General features: G+C 37.4%; 2 protein-coding genes across 2 annotated transcripts in view; one reads left to right on the forward strand and one right to left on the reverse strand.

Annotated features, from left to right (window-relative positions):
* ZNF41 (zinc finger protein 41) overlaps positions 1-25904 on the reverse strand; it is a 722252-nt gene that overhangs the window by 378234 nt on the left and 318114 nt on the right. The window lies entirely within an intron of this gene.
* JADE3 (jade family PHD finger 3) overlaps positions 1-25904 on the forward strand; it is a 114374-nt gene that overhangs the window by 39249 nt on the left and 49221 nt on the right. The window contains exons 4-5 of the mRNA XM_004689983.2: positions 19650-19706; positions 20455-20540. Of these exons, the coding sequence (XP_004690040.2) occupies positions 19650-19706; positions 20455-20540 (143 nt within the window). The remainder of the gene's footprint in view (positions 1-19649; positions 19707-20454; positions 20541-25904) is intronic.

Consider the following 25904-nt stretch of genomic DNA (forward strand, 5'->3'; position numbering starts at 1 on the left):
AAAAGATGCCATTATGGGCCTCTGTCTAGGGAAAATTTAAACCTTTTTTTCTCTATTCTGAAATCTCATCAGCCTATTTTGCATTTGGCTCTTCCTCCTAGTAGCTATACTCCTCCAGGCAGATGAACCAATTTTCCCAGCTCTTACCAGTTTCTCCGTTTACCTCCCTTGTCCAAGGTCTCTTAAAATTTACTGCCCTCATTAGCCCTCCTGAATTAATGCCCTTATCTCAGAAGCCTCTCTTAATTCTCTCATCCCTGCCTGCACTGTCCCTGAAAGTACCTAATTAAACCCTAACTTGCCCCACAACTCAATAGGAGTTCAGAGGGCTGACTCCTCAAGATCCTGATTTAAATATTTTTGGATTTATATAATCAACATGTATATGAACGTTGTTTACTATCACTAATCATAAGGGAAATGCAAATCAAAACCACAATAAGGTATTACCTCAAACCTATTGAGATGATTATTTTACGAAGATAATGAGTGTCAGTGAGGATATTGGAGAAATTACAACCCTTGTTCACCATTGGTAGAAATACAAAGTGGTGCCCTTTACTATAGAAAATATGGAGAGTCTCAAAAAATTAAAATAGAACTAGCTTATGATCCAGCAACCTCACTTCTGAATGTATATCCAAAAGCAGTGTTTGTAACTTGGATTATTAAAAGATTTATTTATTTATGCATACAGAGTTGGGGTATAGGCTAGAGGTGCAGGGGCAATGAGAGGATTCACCAGAGAGAGTGGGGAGCAAAACAGGCAAATCGATGAAGTACACTGCTGAGGGGAGTCCCAGGGGGGTCAAGAGAGGTCTGCTGCGCCATGTGGATCACCTCTAGGGCATGGATTGAATTTGTGCTAAAGTGGCTTTAGCTTCTTAGTGTTGTGCTTTTAACTTGCTGCACCACCAGGGAAGGTCCTGTAACTTGAATTTTTTTAAAGGCCAGAGGTTCAAGGGGTGGGGTGGTGGTGGTGAGAGGATTCACCAGAGAGTGTCAAGCAGAACAGGCAGACTAATAGAAATACACTGCTGAGGGGAGCGCCAAGGGGGTCAAGAGAGGTCTGCTATGCCATGTGGTTCAGCTCCCTGGCCAGGGATCAAATTCGTGCTGCAGTGGCTGCAGATAGCTTCATAGCACTGTGCTTTGAACCCGTTGCACCACCAGGGAAGGCCCTAACTTGGATACCTCTGATAGAGAATCCTAAAGAAATTCAAATCCTGCTGTCATAAATACAATGGCATTGTAACCCATGGTCTAGGTACACTGAAGTAGCCTTGAACTTTTGGTTCATTTCTGTCTCAGTACCTGATTCACTAGGCCATTTGACACTATCATTAGGCATGACTGCAAAGCAGTTGCAATTCCAACATTGGATAACTTCATTCTCAAAATCCTTGTTGGAGGCTAGCTACTTATTCAATTGCTTAGAATGTTTTCAGAGTTCTCCAGTTTAGAATTGGCTTCAGAACTATTTCATAAGCCAAATAATTATTCACTTCAGTAAGTGTTTGCTTGAGTCACATAAGTGTAGTGTGCTACATTGGGTACAGTGATAAATGACATGGACATAGAGGATGGTCTAGGTGAACAGATACATAAATTTGCGAAAGCACCAGGACATGTGAGTGAGGAGCTGTGAAGGGTTCTACTTCCTTGGAGAAGAGATTGTCCAAGGAAAGTAAGAATAAAATGGTAACTGTGGGGTCCTTTTGACTGGATGCTATGTCTAGAAGTTTGAAATTTGTGCCTTTTAGAATTTTAACCTGCCATATAACAACTGGAACTGGAGTTTTAAATCAGCCATGAAATTTATTGTCCCTACTTGTTAATAAAACTGGCTTTATACACCTCACTTATATCTACACTTGAATGGACTTTGAACATACGATTGTTTCCAAAAACTAAATTCACCCTCAAAGGTAAAAAACATACTGCTATTGACCTTATTCAAAGAAATAGATGTCAAAGGAACAGAAACAAAATCCAAGCAAAAAAATGTCCTGAATATTTTGAGAAATTGTTTTGTTGGTTTCAACATTTGCTGTCTCAAAAGGTCTTTTAGAAATTATCCTATAATTGAATATGAGAATTCTGGCATATGTTATTTTAAATTAGTTCATAGTTACATGTGTATAATTAATCTTTTGAGTTGGTATCTGCCCTGCCTTTACTGGAATGTACTGGAGGGTAACACTGGTGCAAATGAGGAGGATGAGGATTGTAACTAAAATGAGTAGGGGTTTTAATAGAAATGCTGAATTCTCTTCTGATGAGGTATTAGAGGTATGGGATGTGTTATTCTGACATACTAGTTAACTGCTTATTCCAGGTGTCACATACCTCTGGTCTGGAGAGGTTCCTTATCATCAGGTGGTCTTTACTGTGAGCATATAGGTGAGAAGATGGATTTGATGTTTGCTCTTTTTGTATGGCTGCTATTACAGATTTCTTCTTTTGGATCAAATGTTTGATCCCCTCAGTGTCCTCCTCAGTGGAGCACAGCAGTAGCGCCTGCTTTGAGAATTATCTAATGTGTAAAGTGATGTATGTGGTGGGACTGATGTGTATGATGAAATTTCCATTCTATAGTTAATCATTAAAAATGCTTTCTACATTATACAATTAAACTAGTGCTGTATACCTAGCCACTTCAAAAGTTAGTGACTCAAAATAGTAATTTATTTAGTTAGTTCAGCTGAATGACTGGTCTCCATTATGCCTGTGGTCAACTACACCTCAGCATAGAGCTCTGTTTCTGAACTTCGGTGGCTGTCAACTGAGGCAATAGAGATTATGAGCACTGGACAATACATCTCTTATCCAATGGTAGGCTAGTCCAGGCTTGTTTTCATGGTGGTAGGACAAGTTTCAAAGAATGGATAGTAGAAGCAACATGGCATCTTGAGATCTAGCCTCAAAACTGGTACACCATCAGTGATAAAAAACAGTCCAGATAGTGGGAAGGAGTTTCATAAAGAAAAGGGTAGAATTGGGGACATATAGATTATTCTTCAAAATCTTCAATTACTCCATAAAACATCTAAAAATTTTGTGTTTTGCATGTTCAGAAATAAAGACTAATAAGAAAGAAATAGGAAATTATTGACATTATTCATAATTCAGGGCCTTGAAGATTATCAAACTGTGAATGAGTCAGACAAGGAATGCTTTCTAGAAGAGTGATATGTTTATTGAGCCTTTTAAGTATATTTGTATGTTTTTTTAAAATTATAATAGTTTATTTTTATCATTTTGTGCCTTTTTCCATCTCTGTTGTAATTCCCGTGGGCTTCCCAAATCACCCATGTGCCATCACCATAGTCCTGTGCTCTTCTCCCCCCACCCATTTTTGATCCCATTCCCGACTCCACCTCTGTAAAATGTCTCTGGTATATAGTTGTTCATCATCATTATTTCCCCCCACTAGTTCTTTATGCTCCTGCTATGAGTGAAACCATCCGGTATTTTTCTTTTTCTTTCTGGCGTATTTCACTAAGCATGATCCCTTTCAGCTCCATCCATGTTGCTGCAAAAATAAAACATGAGTTTATCTTTTTTGATTGCTGAGTAATATTTAAGGATGCCTATATCTTTTTAAGTGAGAAGAAGTCCTTCCAGGCAGAAGGGATGACATGCTTATATAAAACATAAGGATCAGAAGTAGCACAGGGCTGGGAACTATACAGGTTCAGCACTGTTAGGCATAAAACCATGGCAGAGCATGGTGAGGTTTATACCTGTTGAAGTAGAGCCGCTTGACTGTGGAGAACATTGCTGCTTATGTTGAATATCTTAATAAAGATGTTGGAGCAAAGGGAAACTATTGAAGTCCCTCAGAAATGAAGGTACATGGCTCAGTTTGTGCTTAAGATAAGTCTCTGGCATTTGGGCCAAGGGTGAACTTGAGGACCAGAGGGAGTCCTGAGAGGTTAGGAAGCTGGTCTCTTAGTCTTAATTTCAAGAGATGGCTAATTCCCAAACTATAAAAATTAAGGCTAAAATGTATTAAAATAATAATTTAGAAGATTATTTCAGAGGTTGACTCAGCAGGATTTGACGAATGATTGGAATTTCAGGGTGAGAGAAAGGAAAGTTAAGAGATGTTCTAGATTTTGTGACTATAGAGAGAAGATAGTGGCTTTGGTATTGATTTATCTTCCAAAATGATATGTCTGGTTGGCAGAATTTTAGGATTTATTTTTATTTTCTTTTCCATCATGTTCTTTCCTTCCAACCCCACCCCTTTATCTCTTTTTTTTTCTGGTAACCATAAGTACGTGTGTAGTATAATGGGAGCACTTCAGGGAAACACCATCACTGTATTACATACAACATGATTAGTGGAAGAAGAGTATATTAGGGAGAATCACAAGAAACCCAGAAAAATCCTTTGTTCCAAGAGGGATGGTGGGAAAGATGAAGTAATCATCATATCAGATGCAGCATACAGGTACTTACAGATGGGGATTGGGAAGTATGCATTGATAGTTACATTTTAAAGAACTCTAATATGATAGAAGCCAGTTAAAGAATGAGGGAAAAAAGGAAGAGGAACCATAGCTTGCTTTTCGAGGAGTTTGCAAGAGGGGGCGGGGAATTGGGTATTAGAGAAAAATGATGTAAAGTTGAGATAGACTGAGAATAAAGGAAGGGAGAGATTTGAAGTTGTTAGCAGGTACAAATCTAGTATGTAGATAGTATAAGAAAGTTAAAACCAGATGTTTTCTGTTTACAGAAAATTATTTCTCATTTAAACTCTTCTAAAAATTGTAGTGGGTTGCCTTGTTAGATGGTAAACTCTCTTGTCACTGGAGTGATCAAGTAGAAAGACTAGTGACTGTGTAGAAAGATGTATTAGTGAATGTCTTTTGAGTGTTGCAGCCTCTATTTAATTCCCAACAGTTTCCCCAAAGTTGTTTTAAGCACTACAAAATAATAAGTTATTCTGTTGAACTACCTTGCCTGGCAGCTCTCCACAGATGCATCAAATCAGTGGACCAAGTTAATTTATGTGCCTTTGATCTTGAAGGATGAAATTAAACTGCAGATTCTCTGATAAGAAAATATTGAGTCTTAGTGTTCGGGAAAGTTTTGTCACTAAGACAATCAACCATAGCACAGGTATTTTTGAAAAAATAATTTACTTTCTCTACACAGTGACTCTTTATTTCAAGTTAGGGGAGTTTTATCTGTGTGTCACTTCTGTAAAACCCTTACTTAGAATAATTAAAATAGCACTGAGATGATAGGAGGCATGAATAAAGAAGAATAAGTTATTTTCTCAGAGACCATATTCCTATATGAATGCTTTTAGTTTATATTGGAAGTTTGGTTTTCTAGGCCATGAGGATATAATTAGTTTCTATTTATGCTCTCTAGTTCTCATCTAAGATCTTTTAGTGATTCTCTTCAATTAGCATTTAAAACAACTGAGGGGTAACCTTTTGCTGTTTTGTCTCGAATGACTACTTATGTATATCCAAATCTGGCTACCTGCCGTACTGAAGCGTGAACAACATAAATAACGGAACTCAACTAATTCTCAGAAAGCCATATTTTAGTCAGTACTTCCCAACTTTCTCATTCATCATTTCTTTTACAGAATTAACAAGTGATATAACTAATTAGTTTTATTCCTTCTCAATTTCTACATTTTTAAAAGATTTATTTTTGCATATAGAACTGGGGCACAAGCCAGAGATACAGGGGCGGTGAGAGGATTCACCAGAGACAGAGTGGGGAACAGAACAGGCACAGGCCAGCTGATGAAGTACACTGCTGAGGGGAGCAACAGGCAGGTCAGGAGAGTTCTGCCACACTATGTGGATCACCTCCGGAGCCAGGGATCGAACTTGTGCTGAAGTGGCTTTAGCTTCTTAGTGCTGCTTTTACCCCCTGCACCACCAGGGAGGGCCCCGATTTCTACATTTTAAAGTCTCTTTGTTAATCTTTTGAAATGCTAATCATAGTAAAACACCTGAAGTTCAAACTGGGAAACTACTAAAAAAAATAGCTCCCTGCCCCAAAGGAAAAACCTGGAGCTGTAGGTGTAGTGAATATTTATCTTTAAGTATACCAACTGACTCCTACTCACAGATAAAGGTTTAGTCTCCCAGTTACCCCCAGGCTTGTAAGTTTTACCTACTTCTCAGCCTGTTTTGAATTTTCACTTGAGAATGTAGTATATGAAAATCTCACATGTTCATAGGTTTTTTTCCCTTCCTTAAGTTAATGCTTTCTAGATATGTTAGGAACATGAATGCTGTCCTTTTTAAATCATAAATTGAAACTTTGTATTTTGAGATAATTTTTTATTTTCAAAATGACACATTTTTTAGATAATAGTCTAAATTTAGAGAGGAGTTACAATAATAGTACAGAGAGGGTCTCTGGTGGTACAGCAGCGAGTTAAAGTGCAGCACTATGAAGCTATGCACAGCCACTGCAGCAACCAGGGAGGTGACCCACAGTCCCCAACCAGGGAGGTGACCCACATGCTGAAGACAGACCTTTCCTGTCTTGCCCTCTGCTCCCGTCAGCAGTGTACTTTGTCAGTCTGCCTGTTCTGCTCTCCACTCTGTCTCTGTTGAATCCTCTCACTGCCCCATGCACCTCTGGCCTGTACCCCAGATCTTGTAAGCATAAATAATTTTTTAAAAATCTTTTAAAAACAGTAGAGGAAGCAAACTTCCTGATATGTTATAATTTAGGTAGTTTAAAGGTGGGTAGATGAAAAAACATATATTCCATGTAAACACCAACCTAAAATATGTTGGAATGGCTAGAGTAATATAGACAGCAGAACAAAGAAAATTACCAGGAAGAAAGAAAAACACTACATAATGACTCAAAGGTTCAATCCACATAGAAGATACAGCAGTCTTAAACATGTATGCACAAGTTAATGACGCTTCAAATTATATGAAGCAAAACTCAATATAACTGAATTGAGAAATAGACAAATCCACAATTATAGTTGGGAACTGAATGGCCCTCTTTCAGTAATCGACAAACCTAGTCGACAGAAAATCAACAGCAAGGATATTGGCATAGAATGCTCCACCTCACAATAGCAGTATTTTTTTTCAAGCACACATACAACATTCACCAAAATAGACTTTATCCCAGTTCATAAAATAAACCTCAGGAAATATAAAAGAATTAAATACAGATATAGTCTCTAATCATTATGGAATCAAGCTACAAACTGAAAACAAACTGCAGGAAGGTATCCAAACACCTGGAAACTAAACAACACTTCTCATTAATACGTGGGTTAAGGAAGAAGTCTCAAGGGAATTAAAAAAAAAATAGATTGAACTGAATGAAAGTACAGCATATCAAAACTTGTTGGATACAGTTAAATCAGTGCTTGCTGAGTGGGAAATGTATAACACTAAATGCTTGTCTGAGGAACATATGAATGGTCTCAAATGAATATTAAACTTTTACCTCAAGAGGTGGGAGGGCAAAGCTGAATAAATCAAGAGCAAGGGCCTCCCTGGTGGCTCAAGGTGTTAAGTCTCAGCACTATGAATCTATCAGCTCCTTCAGTATGTGCTTGATCTCCAGCCAGGGAGGTGACCCACATGGCACAGCAGACCACTCCTGTTTCACTCCCTGCTCCCCTCAGCTGTGTGTTTCAGTCAGTCCACCAGTTCTGTTTCCCACTGTCTCTGGTAAATCCTCTCACCACCACCCTCTCCCACTGTACCTCTAGCCTATAACCGCTCTTGTATGCATACATATATAAATCTTAAAATCCAGAGCAAGCTAAAGGAAGGAAATAATAAAACAGAAGTCAATGTAGTTGAAAACAATGAATACAAAAACGGGTTCATTGAAAAGGTTGATTTTTGACTTAGTTAATGATGGGTGCAGTTTGGGCATTGGGATTTTTATAAGACCCTTGGCTGATTCCAACAAGTAATGGGGCTTGAGAACCTCTGCTTGAGAGGTCAGATATGTTTTCTAGTTTAATCTGTGTTAGCATCTATGGTCAGTCCTTTGGCATTTTGTCTGAGGGAAATATGTGGCCATTTCTTTTTTTTTTTTTTTTTTTCACTTGTTGCTCTAGAGTTAGTGTCTTTCCCTGGTATGTTTACTTCTATGTCTTACTGCTCCTCTGCCATGGACATTGCTATGTATCGTGGTGAGCATTTAAGAGCAACCCCACTTCATACCCACACCTCCTTAACTGATTTTGGAGTTATATCTGAAACCCACCTCTGATTGGTTTGTCACATCATTGGTTAACCAGCATTAGGCTGTGATCACCCAACCCATAGTAACAATGTGTCTGGTACATGTGATCCTGTGACCCTGGCTCTGAGGGAGCCAAACTACTTGGTTTTTCAGTTTTGTTAATTAACACAGAGCCTGTCCTCTACTAGCACAGTATTTACAGTTGGTGTGCAGTGGATTTGAACACTCAGTAAGTTTGGGTTTGTTTGACCTTATATGTAAGGCTTACATGCCTGTTCTTACTAAAACCTAGCATATAGGTTATCTTCTAATAAATTCTGATAATTATTTCAAATCAGGAAGATGTATTATAAATGTACTTAAGGGTGTACGTGTGAATAAACATTACAACATGGAATCAATTCACAGGTACAAATAAGACATATAGATCATTTTTTAAAATGTTCACTTTCTAGTTGGAGAAAGAATTAGTATTTCATAATAAACGCTGTTCTTCCTAATTTAGTTTATTCTGTAGGGTTCTTACTAGCTAATGATATTTTACCTTAAAAGGATTTCTTTTGTAATATTTCTTTTTATTCTTAAAATGTCAATCCTACTTATTTATTTGTGCAGTTGAAATTGAATACATGTACATAAATGTTTTAAATGTACTTGCAATTTTTTAAAAGTTAAACTGGATCTTTTTTCCCTAAAAAAAAAAAAAAGGGCCCTCCCTGGTGGCGCAGCGGGTTAAAGCACAGCACTGAGAATCTAAAGCTGCTTCCGCATGAGTTTGATTCCCGCCTGCCCCAGAGATGACCACATGGTGTGGCAGACCTCTCCTGACCCACCCGCTGCTCCCCTCAGCAGTGTACTTCGTCATTCTGCCTGTTCTGCTCCCACTCTGTCTCTGGTGAAGCCTCTCACCGCCCCTGAGCCTCTGGCCTGTACCCCAGTTCTGTATGCACAAATAAATAAATCTTTAAAAAAAAAAGTATAAGACAGGTTTTAATTTAGAAATAGTTAGAACCATTAAAATATGTCAAAATAATATCACAGAATAGGTCACCTGCACTAAAACCTTCTAGATAATGTCTCATGAGCCAAGCAGTAGGCTGAAAGATTTTTGGAATGGTTGGTGTTAGAAGAGAGTGGTAGTTCAGTTGTATGCTTCCAATTTTCAGTATTCTTTCATTCAAAGAAATATTTCTTGTAGTTTATACCCAAGATTAACAATAACCAGTGAGCCAGATCTAGTCTACCACTTGATTCTATTATGATCTGTGAGATATGAGTGGTTTTTATATTTTTTTTTATTTTTAAAGATTATTTATGCATACAAGAACTGGGGTACAGGCCAGAGGTGTGCAGATGGAAAGATTCACCATTGATAGTGCCTTTTATATATTTTTAAAGTATTGAAAAGTGAAAAATAGTATTTCATTATATATGAAAATTACATGAAATTCAAATTTCAGTATAATAAAGTTTTATTGGAACAAAGCCATGCTCATTTATTTATGTACTGTCTATGACTGCTTTCATGCTACAACAGCAGATTTGAGTAATTGAAACAGAGACCATATGGCCCATAAAGCCAAAATTACTTGCTATTTGGTCCTTTACAGCAGCAGTTTGCTGAACCATAATTTAAACTCACCTCTCAACCTGGCCTTCCCACACAAGATTTCTGCTCATGGAAACTGAAATTCCTAAATAATTTGTTAGTAAGTCTGTATACTAAAGAGTGGCAGGAGCAAGCCTGCTTGCTGGTAACAGGGATAACTGGTTGACACAGAAATACTAGGCTGAGTGGCAGGAACCTACCTAAGTAAATTCATATGTTCTTTTTATTTTTCTTTAATGATTTTTGAGTGCTTAGAGAAAAAGTTGACCTCCAGACTTCTCATTTGGTCACAGGAGAATCATGAGTCACACATATGTCTTAATTTTTTAAAGTAAACTTTAAAATGACTGAGATTAAAGGTAATCTTTACAAAGTACAAGAAAGTTCATCTATTCCAACTCTGAAGTATCTTTATATCTTTAAATCTTAAGATTTGTTGAGGATGAAAAACAGTAAACTATATAGGATATGTTCTTTTTCTTTTGATTATTTTTTGTTTACTCCTTCTCTAGATCAATGTTTATGGCTTTTAGTCATTGGACTGCTGAAATGCGGTAGAGATGAAAGATGTGCAAGTTGGACAGGCTTGAAGTTTCATTTCCACAGTTTTGCAGCCATGATATACTGAATGTTTTGTAGATAGAGGTGAATTCTGAAGTAAAACATAGGTCATGGCTCCTAATGTTCTCGCTGTGGACAATGTTAGCATCATTTCCCCCAAACCAGAGCTAATCAACTCAAGAAAACATTTATAGCATTCATTATTTCTGTTTAAGGAGGTTCTTTGCCCACATGGATGTAAGAAGTCTGATGCTCTGGTCTGACTAATAGCCTCACTTAAATGGTTCTGAAGGATATTTTCCTGAAAGTCTAAGAGAACTGGACTTTTCAGGCACTTGTTTAATTAAAGATTATTTCCAAATACCATGATGTACTTACCCTTCCTGATTTTTATCTCAGTCCTTCTTGAACCTATTTATGTTTTCATTCTGTTCCTTAAAAATAAAGAGCACTTTATTGAGGTTACATTGGTTTTTAACACTGTACAGGATTTAGGAGAATAGGCTCACACCTCAGATGTATGCTACCACACCACCCCCACTATCAAAACACCAAGTGTACTTTATAAGTTGCTGAAATTTCTAAGTCCCCTAACCATTGTTCACAGTCCAACCTTTTTTTCTATAAAATTGCCTTTAGGTTTTGGAGAGTGCCCTTTTTTTACTTTAACTCACCAATTGAGTGAATAAGGCAAGTGAATCATTTCAGCATTGCTCGTGATTCTTATTGATTTCTGCTTCATCCTTTCAGAGGAAGATTTCTCAACCTTGACAGTATTGACATTTTTTGGCCAGATAAAACTGTGCATTATAAAGAACTATTCTGTATGTTGTAGAATGTTTAACAGGCCCCCTGGCCTTTACTCCCTAGATGAGATTAATAGCCCTGCTTTAAACTGTGACACCCAAAAAAAATGTCTCAAGATACTGCCATATGCCATTAAGGGACAAAATCATTTTCAATCAGGAACCACTACCTTGATATTTGTCTTTTCCATACTGCAAAGTTTTATGCTTTTTGGATGATACCATATAGAAACTTCTCTGTTCTGTTAATTATATTATGTGTTTCTGGGTTCTAGCCTGCCTGATTAATTTCCATCTTGAATGACAGGGATAGTTACTTTTATAGTTTCAATTTTGCAGATCATCTGCATCATTTGTGAGTGGCATGGGGAAGAGATGCCTTGAAATCTGAGACTTTTTTTCCTAATTATAAATACCCTTAATATGTGTACTGTTAGAATGGAAAAAGCTAGAATGTTTTTATTGCTCAGAAATCCATCACTTCAGTGTTACTAATATTGGTAAATTGTTTGTGACTTTTATCTATTTTCTATATATTTTACTTCATAGGTGAAATCTTGATACAAAATGAATGTCTATACCTTTTTTCCAACTTAGCAACTTCATATAAATATTTCCCTGTCTGCCAAATTAAATGATTTAATAAAATTCCATAGTTGGCCCTCCCTGGTGGCGCAGCGGATTAAAGCACAGCACTGAGAAGCTAAAGCCACTTCCACATGAGTTCGATTCCCGCCTGCCCCGGAGGTGACCACATGGCGTGGCAGACCTCTCCTGGCCCGCCCGCTGCTCCCCTCAGCAGTGTACTTCGTCGATCTGCCTGTTCTGTTCCCCACTCTGTCTCTGGTGAAGCCTCTCGCCGCCCCTGAGCCTCTTGGCCTGTACCCCAGTTCTGTATGAATAAATAAATCTTTAAAAAAAAATTCCATAGTCATAGTATCCTTTAATCCTGTTTTGTTTGATAGCTAGATTTTATTTACTATTTTTGTTATGACATTTTAATGGACATTTTTATTCATAAGTCATGTTCTATGTTTTGGATTATTTTTGGAAGATAAGTGTTGATAGCATAATTTTTGGGTCAAAGCATGTGAATGTGTTGAAAGAAAGCCTGAGGTGATTTTTTAAGCTGTTGCATGACCATGCAGGTGGCATAAATAAGGGCTCCTTGCACTGACCATGCATTTCAGAAGTGTGTCTTATGGGCTGTGTATATAGAAGGAAAGGAGAGGACTGTTTGAGGTTATCACTTTCCTTGCCTTCCTTTTGGTCTGTGGAAATATTAATGAGTCAAGTAGCCATCAAAGCACAGATATAGATTCCAATTCCAGATATTCCCTGTTGGATTTACTTCCAGATAATGTTCCTTATACACTGGTATTAACCTGGTTCACAGGTAAACCTTTCTTTCAACACATTCACATGCTTTGACCCAAAAATTATGCTATCAACACTTATCTTCCAATCAGCATGCTGTTGGTCATTTTCATTGAGATTATAATAGGAATAAGACCTAAAAATTGCTGTTCCCTAGGGGTGCAATTGGCATTTCTGCCAAAACAAAGGGATACTCATTGTGGGAGATAAGGAAGGAAAGAATGCTGAAATATATATATACCCAAATGTAAGACATCAAGGCACATCAGAAAATTATTCCAAGATTGCACTGTGCTAATTTATGATTTTTGTTTTACAAAAAAGGTTTATTCTAAAATACTTCTTAAAAGGTACCACTTAATGAGAATTCATGTGTTGTCTTAGGTAGGAGTGCCCAGAAGCAGAAGCTGAGAGAGTGTTTGAACATGCATGATTTATTGAGGGGGGGGGTGCTTTGGGAGAAACTTATAAGGGGCCAAGGACAAGAGGGAAGGAAATTATCTTAGGAAAGCCTAGCCTTAGCCTGTTTTGGCAGGGGAGTGGGGGAGGACCAGGGAGAGTGTAATTATTATCTGTTGGCTGCCCCTGGAGGGAGACAGGGAAAGTATAATCTCCCCTTGGCAGGACTCCAGTTTTTGGGGACTGGGGACAGCTGTGAACCATTAGCAGTAGCTGAGAGGTGTGTAAAGGAAATCTAGGGGAGACACCACAGACCCTGTTAGTCTTTGTGCAGGACACTGTTCTAAGACCTGGGGTTAAGAAATGAAAGTGATATAGTCCCTATTTTCAATGTGGTTGTGGTGGGGCTGAACAGGTAAAGAATATTTACAGTGCAGATGAGGTTTTTTTTATATAAACTGAAGCATGTGTAGAGTCGTAGATAGAAAGCAAAGGAATGAATAATTGTAGAGGGAAATCTGGATAGCTTCACTGAAGAGATCAGACAAATGAATAGAACCAGGTCAGAGTAAAATGGGATGTAACCATAGGCAGAGGGAAGAGCTCTGGACAGTGATGGGAGAAGTATGAAATAAGATGTGTTTACCCAGTCAAATGGGGCAAAGCGTTTTCAGGAGGCAGTGAGCAGCAGCTGGTGAGGCCTGGCAGCTTGGAGCCAGAATATGTGGGCCTTAAATATTCATCCCACATGAATATTCTCAGACATTGATGTGGGATGACCATGCTGTCATCTAGCCAGCCTACCTCAGGTTCCCAATTTACCTGCCAGCTTTGCCCTCTGGTGGCCATGGGACTCTAAGCATATTGCATAAACACTTCTGAGCCTCAATTTCCTCATCTGTAAAATGGCTGTAATGATATCTATAGTAGGACTGTTGTGATTAGAAACAATAAAATCTAAAGTTTCATTGTCATAGAATGACTGATAATTTTTATTACTCTCATTTTTCTGCAGTAATTAAAACAGCAGTGCTTTATAGAAATAGATCAATGAATTATAACAGCCCAAACCCTAAAATTAGCCCTACTGTTTTCTAAGTCATTTGTAACCCACTTTCTTAATTTCCAGAACTGATGTTAATTCTTTGTTAGGTGATCTTTTTCCTAGGCTCTTACTGATTACACAAGATAATACAAGAATTTTTAATTCAAAATGATTACCATAATAATTTTTAAAATATCAAATTTTACAGATTCTTAAAAATCTGCACCTCCCTTAAGAATAGAATATTGTTGAAAATTGGGACACTGTTTTAGCCAGAGTTCCTAAGACCGAATTTCAGATGAGAAGAGCAGTTATCTCACAAGAAGCCTTCAGTCTCCTGAAACTCTCAGGGAAGTAGGGAAAGAGAGTCACTGAGAATTTTTAGAGATCAAAAGTATTTCTTCTATGTCATTTGCTGTTTTCACTCTATGAATTATCTATATGGAGGTTATATTCAGTAGGTTCAGAATTTTTAAATTGCTACTCTTCTTGCTGTCAAAATGTTACAATAATTTTTTTAAAGTTTTAATCAACTTTAGTGAGGCATGATCTATATACTATAAAATGCATTCATTTTAAGTATTCAATTCAGTGAGTATTAATATATTTACAGTTTTGCAACTAATACCACTATCCAATTTTGAAACATTTCTGTTACCTCCTAAAAAGCAACTTTATGCCTGTTTCATTCAGTGCCATTGCCAGCCCTAGATGACCGCTAATTTACTTCATCACTCTAAATGTGCATGCTCTGGACATTTAACGTTGTGGATGTTTAGATTTTTAAATTTTAGATGTTTAGACAACCTATCGATTCTTTGTCCCTTTTTAATGCTAAGTAGTGTTCCATGGTATGAATGTACCACAGATTGTTTAACCACTCCCTGTTGAAAGACATCTGGGTTCCTCCTGCTTTTTGGTTGTTGGGATAAATCTGCTGCAAACAGATTTTTGTATGAACATAAATTCTCATTTCTCTGGGCTAAATGCCCAGGAATTAAAATTACTAGGTTTTAGGGTTTTGGGTATTTACTTTTACTTTTTAAAGAAATGGTCAAATAGCTTTTTAAGAGTAGCTGTATAGTTTTACAATCAATGTAGGAATGATATTTCTTCACATCTTCCAGTATTTGAATTTTCACTATTTTTTATTTCAGCCATTGTGGTTTTAATTTCCATTTCCCTATTGTCTTAGTGATGTCGAACATCTTTTCATGTGCTTATTTGCTTTTTTTTTTAAGTTGAATCTTTTGTTTTCTTACTATTCAGTTTTTAGACTTTACATATTTTGGATACAAGTCCATTCTTGGATATGTGGTTTATAAATATTTTGTCCATTTCTGTAGCTTGTTTTTATATCTTAAAAGTATTTTATAGAGCAAGTTTTTTTTAATTTGAAGGAGGTGGATTTTTCTTTAAGAGATTATGCGTTTGTTGTCAAGTCTAAGAAATCTGTTTAGCCCTAGCTCCCAAAAACTTCTCCTAGATTCTAAAAGTTTCATAGTTTTACATTTAAGTTTGTGATTCATTTTGAGTTAACTTGAGTTACCTTTTGTCTAACCTGTGAGACTTACGTTGAAAATCATTATTTTTAAATATTATCCCACTACCATTTGTTAAAAAGCCTATTTTTCCTCCACTGAATTACTATTCCACCTTCGTCAGATAGATATTGAACACATTTGCATAGGTGTATATTCACTTTTAACAATGCAAAATTTGGTTACAAGTAGAATAATGTGCCCCCCCCCAAAAAAAAAAAGTCTATATGCCCTAACTCCTGGACTCTGTGATTATATTAAGTTACATAGCAAAGAAGAATTAACGTTACTAATCAACTGACTTTAAACTAGGGATAATCCTGGATTATCTGGGTGCGCCTGATATAAGGGTCCTTAAAAATGGAAGAGGGAGGCAGAATAGAAGGATCAGGGAATGAGATGTGAGGCCAGAAGGAGGATCAAAGAGTTTCAGCATTGCTGACTTTGAAGATTGAGGAAGATGGTCAGGATCCAAGAACATGTGTGGCCTCCAGAAGATGCAAAGGGCAAGAAATGGATTCTGTCCTAGAGCCTCCAGAAAGGAAAACAGCCCTGTCAGCTTTTTTATTTTAGCTCACAGATTTATGCCACATTTCTGACCTATTGAACTACAAGGTAATAGATTTGCATAGTTTTAAGCCCCTGAGTTTGAGGTAATTTATTGCTTCAACAATAAAATTGGATATTTTAGAAAAGCTCCCATTGATAATAGGATTTTAAATGTTTGGTACACTATTTATCTAGAAGGTTTATTTATATAAAATATCCTGATGGTATCAGACAAATGAAATTCCTAGAGTATGTGTACTTGTGCACTCAATAGGAAATAATTAGAAAACTTACTACTTTTTGTTTAAATTTCTACATTTACTGCGACTTTAAATTACATTGTCTTGTTTTTGTTTGCATTTCAGAATAGTGAATGTCCTAGGTTTTACACCAAACAATACATTCATTGAAAATGTACAAATATCAACACAGAGCATTTTGAATATTTTATCTACTGCTTCTGACTTCAGTGGTTTCTTTTTTTCTTTTAAAGGTATATTTGTTTATGCATACAAGAACTGGGGTACAGGCCAGAGGTGCAGGGGGGTGAAAGAATTCACCAGAGACATAGTGGAAAGCAGAACAGGCAGATCAACTGAAATCCACTGCTGAGGGGAGCAGCGAGCAGGGTCAGGAGAGGGCTGCCATGCCATGTGGGTCAGCTCCCTGAAAGGGAATCAGACTGTTGTAATGACTGCTGATGGCTTCATAGTTAACCTGTTGCGCCATCAAGGAGGGCCCCTTCCATGGTTTCTAATGAAGATTAAACTATTAATCTTACTAGGATTCTCTTACAAGTGAGGACTCAGTTTTCCTTTGCTGCTTTTAAGATTTTCTCCCAGTCTGGGTTTCAACAATTTTACCACAATATCTTTTTGTCAGTATCCTTGAAGATGTCATGGTAATGGTGGTGGTGTCATTGGTGGTGGCACCGGCAGCATCAGCAGCATAAGTAGTTAACTACTTGGAGTTTGTTGAGCTTCCTGGATGTGTAAATTAATATTTTCCAGTATATTGGAGATTTTTTTGCCATTGTTTTTTCCCCACTCCTTTCTCATTTCTTTTGATATTCCCATTACATATATTTTTGATGTATTACATATATTTTGATGTGTTAATCGACCGGAAGTTTACTAATTATTTATGCTGCCAGTTCAGATCTAAATGCTGAGCCCCTTCAGTGAATTTTTCTTTTCAGCTATTGTATTTTTTAGTGCCAGAATTGCCATTTAGTTATCTTTTGTACTTTGTCTCTATTACACCTAACCTTCCTTTATTTCTTTAATCATGACTTTCTTTAGTTCTTTGAACATATTTATTTAACTGATTGAAGTCATTGTCTATCTGACATTTGGTTTCTCATAGTTTCTGTTGCCTGCTTTTTTGCTAGTGTATAAGTCAAACTTCCTTTGTATGTATTACAATTTTTTTAGGAAACTAGATATTTTAGATAATATAATGTGCAACTCTGGGTATTGGTTCCCACCCAACAACTGTGCTGTTTATTGTTATTTGCTTGTTTACTTCTTTAATGACTGGCAGGATTAGTTTATTGAAACCTTTTTACTGCCCCTTTTTGCCCTGCCTTGTGTGAAACTTCTGATGTTTTTCCTCAGTGGTGCAATCTGGGGTAGGCCCACCATGGTTTGATTTGACTGTGTCCCTGACCACTCCCAGCTGTTAGGCTCCACTAATTGCTGGCTGATTGCTCTGTTTTTTATAATAAATGCTGAGGCATCGATTGCTCCACAAACTGATCCAATCAAATCAGTGCACCTGGATAGTTCAGTATTTGAATTATGAAGGACAGATTAGTATTTGAGATTTTTTCTGACACCAGCTCTCTCTCTGGTTCTCTCCAGCATGATAGCTTATTCTAGCATGATAGTCAGCCTAAGCTTGAACTTCTCCACACTGTTGCAAATTAAGTCAGTTATGGGAGTGGGGGTAAGGGAATTGGAGCTTAGGGCATGCATTATCCCCCTAGACAAAATCTCTGAGCCACTGAGCTGGAGCAGAGGATGGAGATGATGTACTTCCCTCTGAGTGGTATAGTCCCAGATCTCCTATGTTCTCCTCTCCTGAATTAGAACCTCACCCCATGAACAGGGACCAACAAGCTTGGGCCTTGGTATTCTTGGTGGTACCACATTCAAGGTATTGATTCTATCCTAGGAGTGGGTGCTACCTGGAATAAGGAGCCTCTACCTCTCAGCCACACCTCTTTGGAACTTAGCCTCAGCAACAGGTAGCTGGGGACAGGAAGAGAAATGATAACTTACTGTTTCTACTCAGAAAGTATGGTAACTGGTAACTGGGGGAGAAGTAGCTCCATATTTGTGACTACCAGTCTGACTTTGATCTGTTATTGGAGGGAGGATGTAGGAAAGTAGAATCAAGGTCCAGATTCATTGATTTCTTACTTTACATACTAGATTTAGATTTTCTTTAATAATTACTACTTTATTTGCTATATGCCCTTAGGACTGTTTCTGGAGATTTTAAATGGTTGTTTGGGTGGGTTTTGTTTTTTTTTTTTTTTACTAGGTAGTGGGTTTATGAAGCTCTTCACACTGTCATGCCAGAAGTAAAAATCTTTAACTTTTCAACATACTCTTTACACCTAATTGCTCACAGTGGCTTTATACTTGAATTTTTACCTCTTGAGTAGACTGTGAGTAACTTAAAGGCAGTAGCACTTGCCTTTATGTCTTGTGGAAAGGAGATTGCCCCAGTAGCATTTTCTGTACTTTAATACATAAAAGAATGTCAGTTACTGATTATATTAGTGTACTTTCTAGTTTATATTTTTATTTTCTTTGTGACTTGAGATGTGTGTGTCTTCCTTTCCCCCTACATTCTAGTATTTGTATGTTTCCAAAGGGTAGTATCTCTATTACCTCTGTTATTGGCCACATGAACATAGAAAAGACACTTTTAAGCCATTAGAAATTTTAGTCCAAAGTATTATTTATTTTTCACAGTATAGGGTTTTCTATAATATTCCTTGTGGTGTGTATATAGATGCATTTTAAATTATGCTCATTATTTGGAAGATGGGGACAAGAAGAACGTGAGAAGGGGAGAAAGGGAAGGCAGAAAAGTTGTGTGATTGTGCTTTTAAAGGTGGAACATGCCTCATTGTTCTTTCAACCTTGGCCCTTGACAGCTCTGCCTTCACTACTACTTTTTCCTTTATTGGAGCTGCCTAACTGTTGATCCTATGGCTGTTCCCCCTTAGTATGGGCGGACAGTAGTTAATGTGGCCACATCTGAAACTTCGAACAGTCCTGTAGCATTCCTCCTATATTACTTAGGCTTCCTCCTAAAGTTTATATGAGGCCTTGCCCAGCCTTTGACGTACTCTATATTGAGAATTTTGTGGTACTCTTCTCCTATTACTCTAGGTTATTTGAGAATATTCTTGACAGTAATTATTTGTCTCGTTTGCTCTTGTTTCTTGGGGTCTGTAGGACAGTATTGACTGTTCTTTGGAATGGGTATGTGTATGTGTTGACTGTTTTATTCAGTGTTGTTCTCTTTCCCAGCATGCTCCAGGATGAAACGCCATAGAACTCTCAGCAGCAGTGACAGTTCAGATGACAGTGAGTAGAACCAGTCAACTGCTGGTAATCTTTGTATCTGTACTCCTTGAGGATTCCTTTAACTTGAAGCCAAGATGTTCCATGTGTCTTTCAGTGGTTAAAGCTAATGCTTATAGGAAAGAAGCACTTGGAGCACCTTTTTTTTAATTATTCATTTAAACTTCATTAGAAATAGATAAATTACAGGTGGGAGAATTGGTTTTGTGTGGCATATATTTTTTTTTCATTTTTCATTATCTCAGCAATAAAAGTCAAATTCTAATAATCATTTAATAGTAGTTTTCTGGAAAGGAAGTATAAAAGTAAAAGTTGTAGGCCTGCAATTCTAATTGTAGCGCAGGTACTAAATGTTTGCTTGAATGAAAGTCACTTGTAAAAGGCAACAACCTTATCAAAATTGCATTTTGGGAAGTGCTGAAGAATACACAGCTTACTTGCTCCACAGTTTTAGTTTTTCTAGTTGCTTTTGCAGATACATCTTCTCCAAGTGGATCATGAGTCATGTTATTCCAAAATATTGTAAGGTATGGTTACACCAAATCAGATCTCCTTAGCATTAGCATTGTTGAAGCTTTTTCATGCTGGTAAGTCACCTATAAATTCCATTAAGCTCCACTACAAGCCTTTCTTGGATACTTCAGCAGTATGAGATCACTGTCCTCTTGTCCATATCTTTCAGATTCTCTTGGGTAACATTTACTTATATTAGCAGATAAGTCTCAGTATTCTTTCCAATTATCTTTTGCAGGTCCTTCTACTTCCTTTACTTCTGGCTCAATGTATAGGAGCAAATGTAAATCAAAAATTCCAAGTGAACACAAGAAACCTGCTGAGGTGAGATCAAATATTCAGTTTTTCATTTTATAAAGTAGACAGCTGTCTTCTGCCTTTATAGCTAATAATATCTCAATCTTGGAGCCAAGAAGTATAAGCTGTAGTAATCTACCACTATGATTTCATTTGGTGATGTAACTTACATCCCATTATGTTTGTCATACTCTCTTGATTAGAAAAAGTCATGGGTTCTATCTGCCATCCTGCAAGAAGATGTTGCTTTAGGCTGTCAATCAAAGCAAGCATTTTTCTTTCTTTTTCTCAGACATCACTGTAATTTTCTTCATTTGCCAGGGATCTTTCTGGGCACAGTAGAATATGAGAGTGTGTTTATATATGTCTGCCTCATGCAGAAAAACTTAGAGAATCAAATGCAAGTAAACAGGAGCAGAACAAATTTCCCAGCTTTACGAAGAAGGCGTGGACTATAGAATGGTGGGAAAGAAACTTACTGCCTTCCCATTTAGTACAAACCGCTGTAGAACATGAAGTCAAGGGCTTTTGTGTTGCCTCCAGGTCAGTGAGGATAGCAATAATAATTATTATTATTTGCTAGGGATGGAGAACCTGAGCTGCTAGAGGAAAAAAAATCTTTGTTTATATTTCACATTCTCTTATAAAAGGGAGTACCTTATATTATAAAACAAAATTTTGATTTCGTGTTTTGCTTTGCTGGGTTAGTTCATCTGTGTGAAATAATTTATGTCATCTTAACACTGACATCACACCTACCTTTCATAGTCACCGTTTATTGAAATTTTAAGTGCCAAGAGCTTTTAATAGATAATCTGATTGTTTCCCAAAATTAAGCAGTTACGAGAAAGTCCTAGGATACTTGTGAAAAATAGATTGCAGGCCCACCACACCCTGTATCACAGTGAGTTAGTATCTCTAAGAAAGGTGCCTAAAATCTGGTTTTCTTAAAATGTTTCAGATGACTTTTATGATCAGGCACAATGGAGAAATGATATACACTTGTTTCGTTTCCCCAGTAGCATATACTGTTCTTTTCAGCTAAGACTCAGAAGAGATAAGTTACTTGCCCAGGATTACACAAATAAAAACAAAGCTGCAACTCAACTTTCCATTTATTCCAAATCTTATGCTACGAACTGGCATGTATTTGACACATTATATAGGGTACAATACTTGTTTACTAAACTTCTGTTAAAACATTGGCAGTTAAGAAATATGACACACAAGAAAAGAAAGAAATATGACACAATACCAGCATTTTCCTATAAGTAGCTATAATCAAGGAGGAGGGAGAAAAACTTGAGAATAGAAAGAACAAGTTCCTAGAAGTAAACAAGGGCAGGGGAACCCAGGCAGCAAGGAGAACATGATGACCTGGTGGGAGAAGTGAAAATTGGCAGAGATGACATACACACTGACCACAGGTGAGGCTAAGGGCTGCCCTCAAAGAGTCAGGTAGGACCAGTGTAAATTCTGTCTTCCTATTTGCCTCTAGAAACTGAAACAGTATTTCCTTTTGTAGTTTTTGTCAGTGTCAGGTCATGTCCCATTTTTATTTATTTATTTTTTTAAAGATACATTTATTTATTCATACAGAACTGGGGTACAGGCCAGAGATGTGGAGGGTGAGAGGATTCACCAGAGACAGAGTGGGGAGCAGAACAGGCCGACTGACAGAGTACACTGCTGAGGCGAGCAGCGGGTGGGTCAGGAGAGGTCTGCCACACCATGTGGATCTCCTCCGGGGCAGGCGGGGATCGAACTCATGAAGAAGTGGCTTAAGCTTCTTTGTGCTGTGCTTTAACCCGCTGCACCACCAGGGACAGCCATGTCCCATTTTTAATAAAAACATAACCACTTTTCTGTCAGTTTCTCATTTTTCTGGTTCTACTTGTTGACCATTTGCTTCAAACAGTAGTTAAAGGATTCATTTGATTAATGGAAGTAATTTCCTTTAAAGGGCCAAAACAAAATTAGACTGCATTTGTTTTGCTTCAGTCTTAGAATTGGATGAGATCTTCAAGAGTCTTCTTGTTCTAGCCATCTAATTAAAATGCCTGTGAGTCCTGATATCATAAAATATGTTGCTTTTTTTAAAAGATTTATTATGCATACAGGCCAGTGGTGCAGGGGCAGTGAGAGGATTCACCAGAGACAGAGTGGGGAGCAGATCTATTGAAATACACTGTTGAGGGGAGACATGGGTGAGACAGGAGAGGTCTTCTGTACCATGTGGGTCAGCTCCCTGGTGGGGGATCAAATTCATGCTGAATTTGTGGCTGCTGATAGCTTCACAGTGCTGAGACTTATCCTCTTGCACCACAAGGAGAGCCCAAAACATGTTCCTTTTTTTAAAAGATTCTCTAGATGTTTATGTAACCAAAAAGAAGAATCTTTTGGGCCCTCCCTGGTGGCGCAGTGGGTTAAAGCACAGCACTAAGAAGCTTAAGCTACTTCCGCATGAGTTCGATCCCTGGCAGCCCCGGAGGAGATCCACATGGCACCTCCTCCACATGGCATGGCAGACCTCTCCTGACCCACCCGCTGCTCGCCTCAGCAGTGTACTCTGTCAGTCGGCCTGTTCTGCTCCCCACTCTGTCTCTGGTGAATCCTCTCACCACCCCTGCATCTCTGGCCTGTACCCCAGTTCTGTATGCACAAATAAATAAATCTTTAACAAAAAAAAAAAGAAGAATCTTTTCTGATATTCACGGTGTTCATCTTTTATGTCAGTTTGTATTTGTTGCAGCAATTAGTACTAAAAACTGTGGTTTTATATCTAAAACACCAGTATTTGTCTGGATGTAAACCCACATCTTTTCTGATACTTTTTATATTTTGGAATACTTTTTAAAAAGTTGCAGATACACAAGTCTCTTATTTCTCATATCTAATACCATTTTCCTGAATGTTACTATCTTACATTACATAGTATGTTTGTCAAAACTAAACAGTCAGTTTAGTAAATTATTGTTAATAAATTGCAGGCTTCACTTTCCATTAATGTCCCCTTTCTGTTACAGGATTCAATCCAGGCTATTACATTACACATAGTTATAATATCTACCCGGTCACCTCTGATCTGTGGCCATTTATATTTTTTCTTAAATTATGTTATTGATTCGCCAATTGTTTACATGAGTATATATTTTGGGAAAACATCTTCATACCTCTACATGTACCCATGCTTCACTCACCTTTCACCAAAGCTCTGTCGCCAAGCCCCTATCACATTCCCTCTCTTCTTCCCCCACCTCATCCACTCTGGCAACTACTATAGTTTTCCCAGCATCTAAGAGGTTTGTTGTTGCGTTTGGTCAGTTTGTTTTCTTTGGTTATTTATATTTCACAAATGAGTGAAACTATCCAGTAACTTTCTGGTTTATTTCACTTAGAATAACCATCTCAAGATCCATCCATTCATCCCATAGGCACTATTTCATCTTTTTTTAATGAATATATTTTTAAATTTATTTATGCTTATAGAACCTGGGATACAGGACAAAGGCGTGGTGGGTGAGAAGATTCACCAGAGACAGAGTGGGGAACAGAACAGGCAGATCTATTGAAATATACTGCTGAGAGGAGCAGCGGGCGGGTCAGGAGAGCCCTGCCACACCATGTGGGTCAGCTCCCTGACCGAGGATCAAACTCATGCTGCATAGTGCCATGCCTTAACCTGGTGTGCCACCACCAGGGAGAGCCCTATTTCATGTTTTTTAATAGTTGACTAGTATTCCATTGAGAATATGTACCACAGTTTCTTTGCCATTCATATCCATCAGTGGACATTTAAGTTGACTCCATTTTGGCTGCTGCTGTGAATGTAGGAGTACATAAAAATCTTTTTGTATTCATGTTTTTCTATTCTTTGGGTAAATACCTAAATGTTATATACTGTTGGATCATACGGCATTTCCGTTTTTTAGAGCTTTTCTCCATTGAGTTTTTTCCATAGGGGATGAGCCGATTTAATTTTCCACCAGCAGTGAATGAGGTTTCCTCCTTCTCTACATCTATACCAACATTTGTTGTTTGCATTCTTTTGGATAGGCCAGTCACACAGGGTACCTCATGGTGATTTGATTTGCATTTCCATTCTAATGAGTGATGTTGAACATTTTTCTGTGCCTGAAGGCCATCTGTATGTCTTTGGAGAAGTATCTACTTGGTCTTTCACTCATTTTTTACTTGAGTTTTTTGTTTTGTTTTTGAACTGTATAAATTCTCTATATGTTTTGGAAATTAACCCCTTACAGACATATAAATACCTTTTAGTTCATAGATTGTCTCTCTTGGCTTTGTGGTGGTTTCTTTCATAGTGCAGTAACTTTATTTTGATGTAATCTCATTTTTCATTTGTTTTTCTTGCCACTGGTATTGAATCCCCAAATAAATTTCTGCAGTTGATATCTAGGAGTGTATTGTCTGTTTTTTTCTCATGTCACATGGTATCAGGTCTCATATCCTAGTCTTTAATCCATTTTGAATCAATTTTTATGTATGGATTTAAATGATTAGTTTCTTTTTGTTTTCATTTTTGCTATCCAGGTTTCCCATTACATTTGTTGAAGAGGCTTTCCTTTCTCTAGTGTATCGTCATGGCTACTTTGTCAATGATTCTGTCATATTTCTGTGGATTTATTTCTGAGCTCTCTGTTGTTTTCCATTGGCATGTGTTTCTGTTTTTGTTTCAGTACCATACTTTCTTTCTGGTATAGTTTGAAGTCAGGGACTGTGAGATCTCCATTTTCTTTTCTCTCCATACTACTTTAGCGATTCCTTACTTTAGCAATTCTTTTGTGATTCCTTACTAATTTTATAACTGACCTACTACCTTGAAAAATGCCACTAGAAGTTTGATAGGTATTGCATTGAATTTGTAAATTATTTTAAGTAATGTAGTCATTTTGACAATGTTTTATCCTTCCCATCCATGAACACAGGGTATCTTCCATTTCTTCATATCTTGTTGCTTTTGACAGCGTGTTATATTTTTAGTGTATAGGTCCTTCACAGCCTTTGTAAGTTTACTCCCAGGTATTTCATTCTTTTTAGTGTAATTATTTGGTATATTGTTTGCATATAGAATTGTTAAAGAGAGATCTGTGTGTTAATTTTGTATCCACTATTTCTAGAAGTTTTTGCTATATTCTTGGATTTTTTTTATGTTTATTATTGTGTTGTCTCTGTATGTTATTTGTGAAAATAGTGTTAGGTTTTTTCCAGTTCAGATTCTTTTTATGCCTTTTTGTTGCCTAATTGCTCTGGCTAGGACTGCCTGTACTATATTAAACAGTAGTGGTGAGAGTGGCTTTCCTTGTCTTGTTCCTTATCTTAGGGAAGATGCTTTCAGTTTTTCACCATTCTATATGATATTGGCTATGG

The sequence above is a fragment of the Condylura cristata genome, unplaced genomic scaffold, assembly GCF_000260355.1.
Source record: "Condylura cristata isolate star-nosed mole 26May11 unplaced genomic scaffold, ConCri1.0 scaffold00027, whole genome shotgun sequence".
Lineage (NCBI taxonomy): Eukaryota > Metazoa > Chordata > Mammalia > Eulipotyphla > Talpidae > Condylura > Condylura cristata.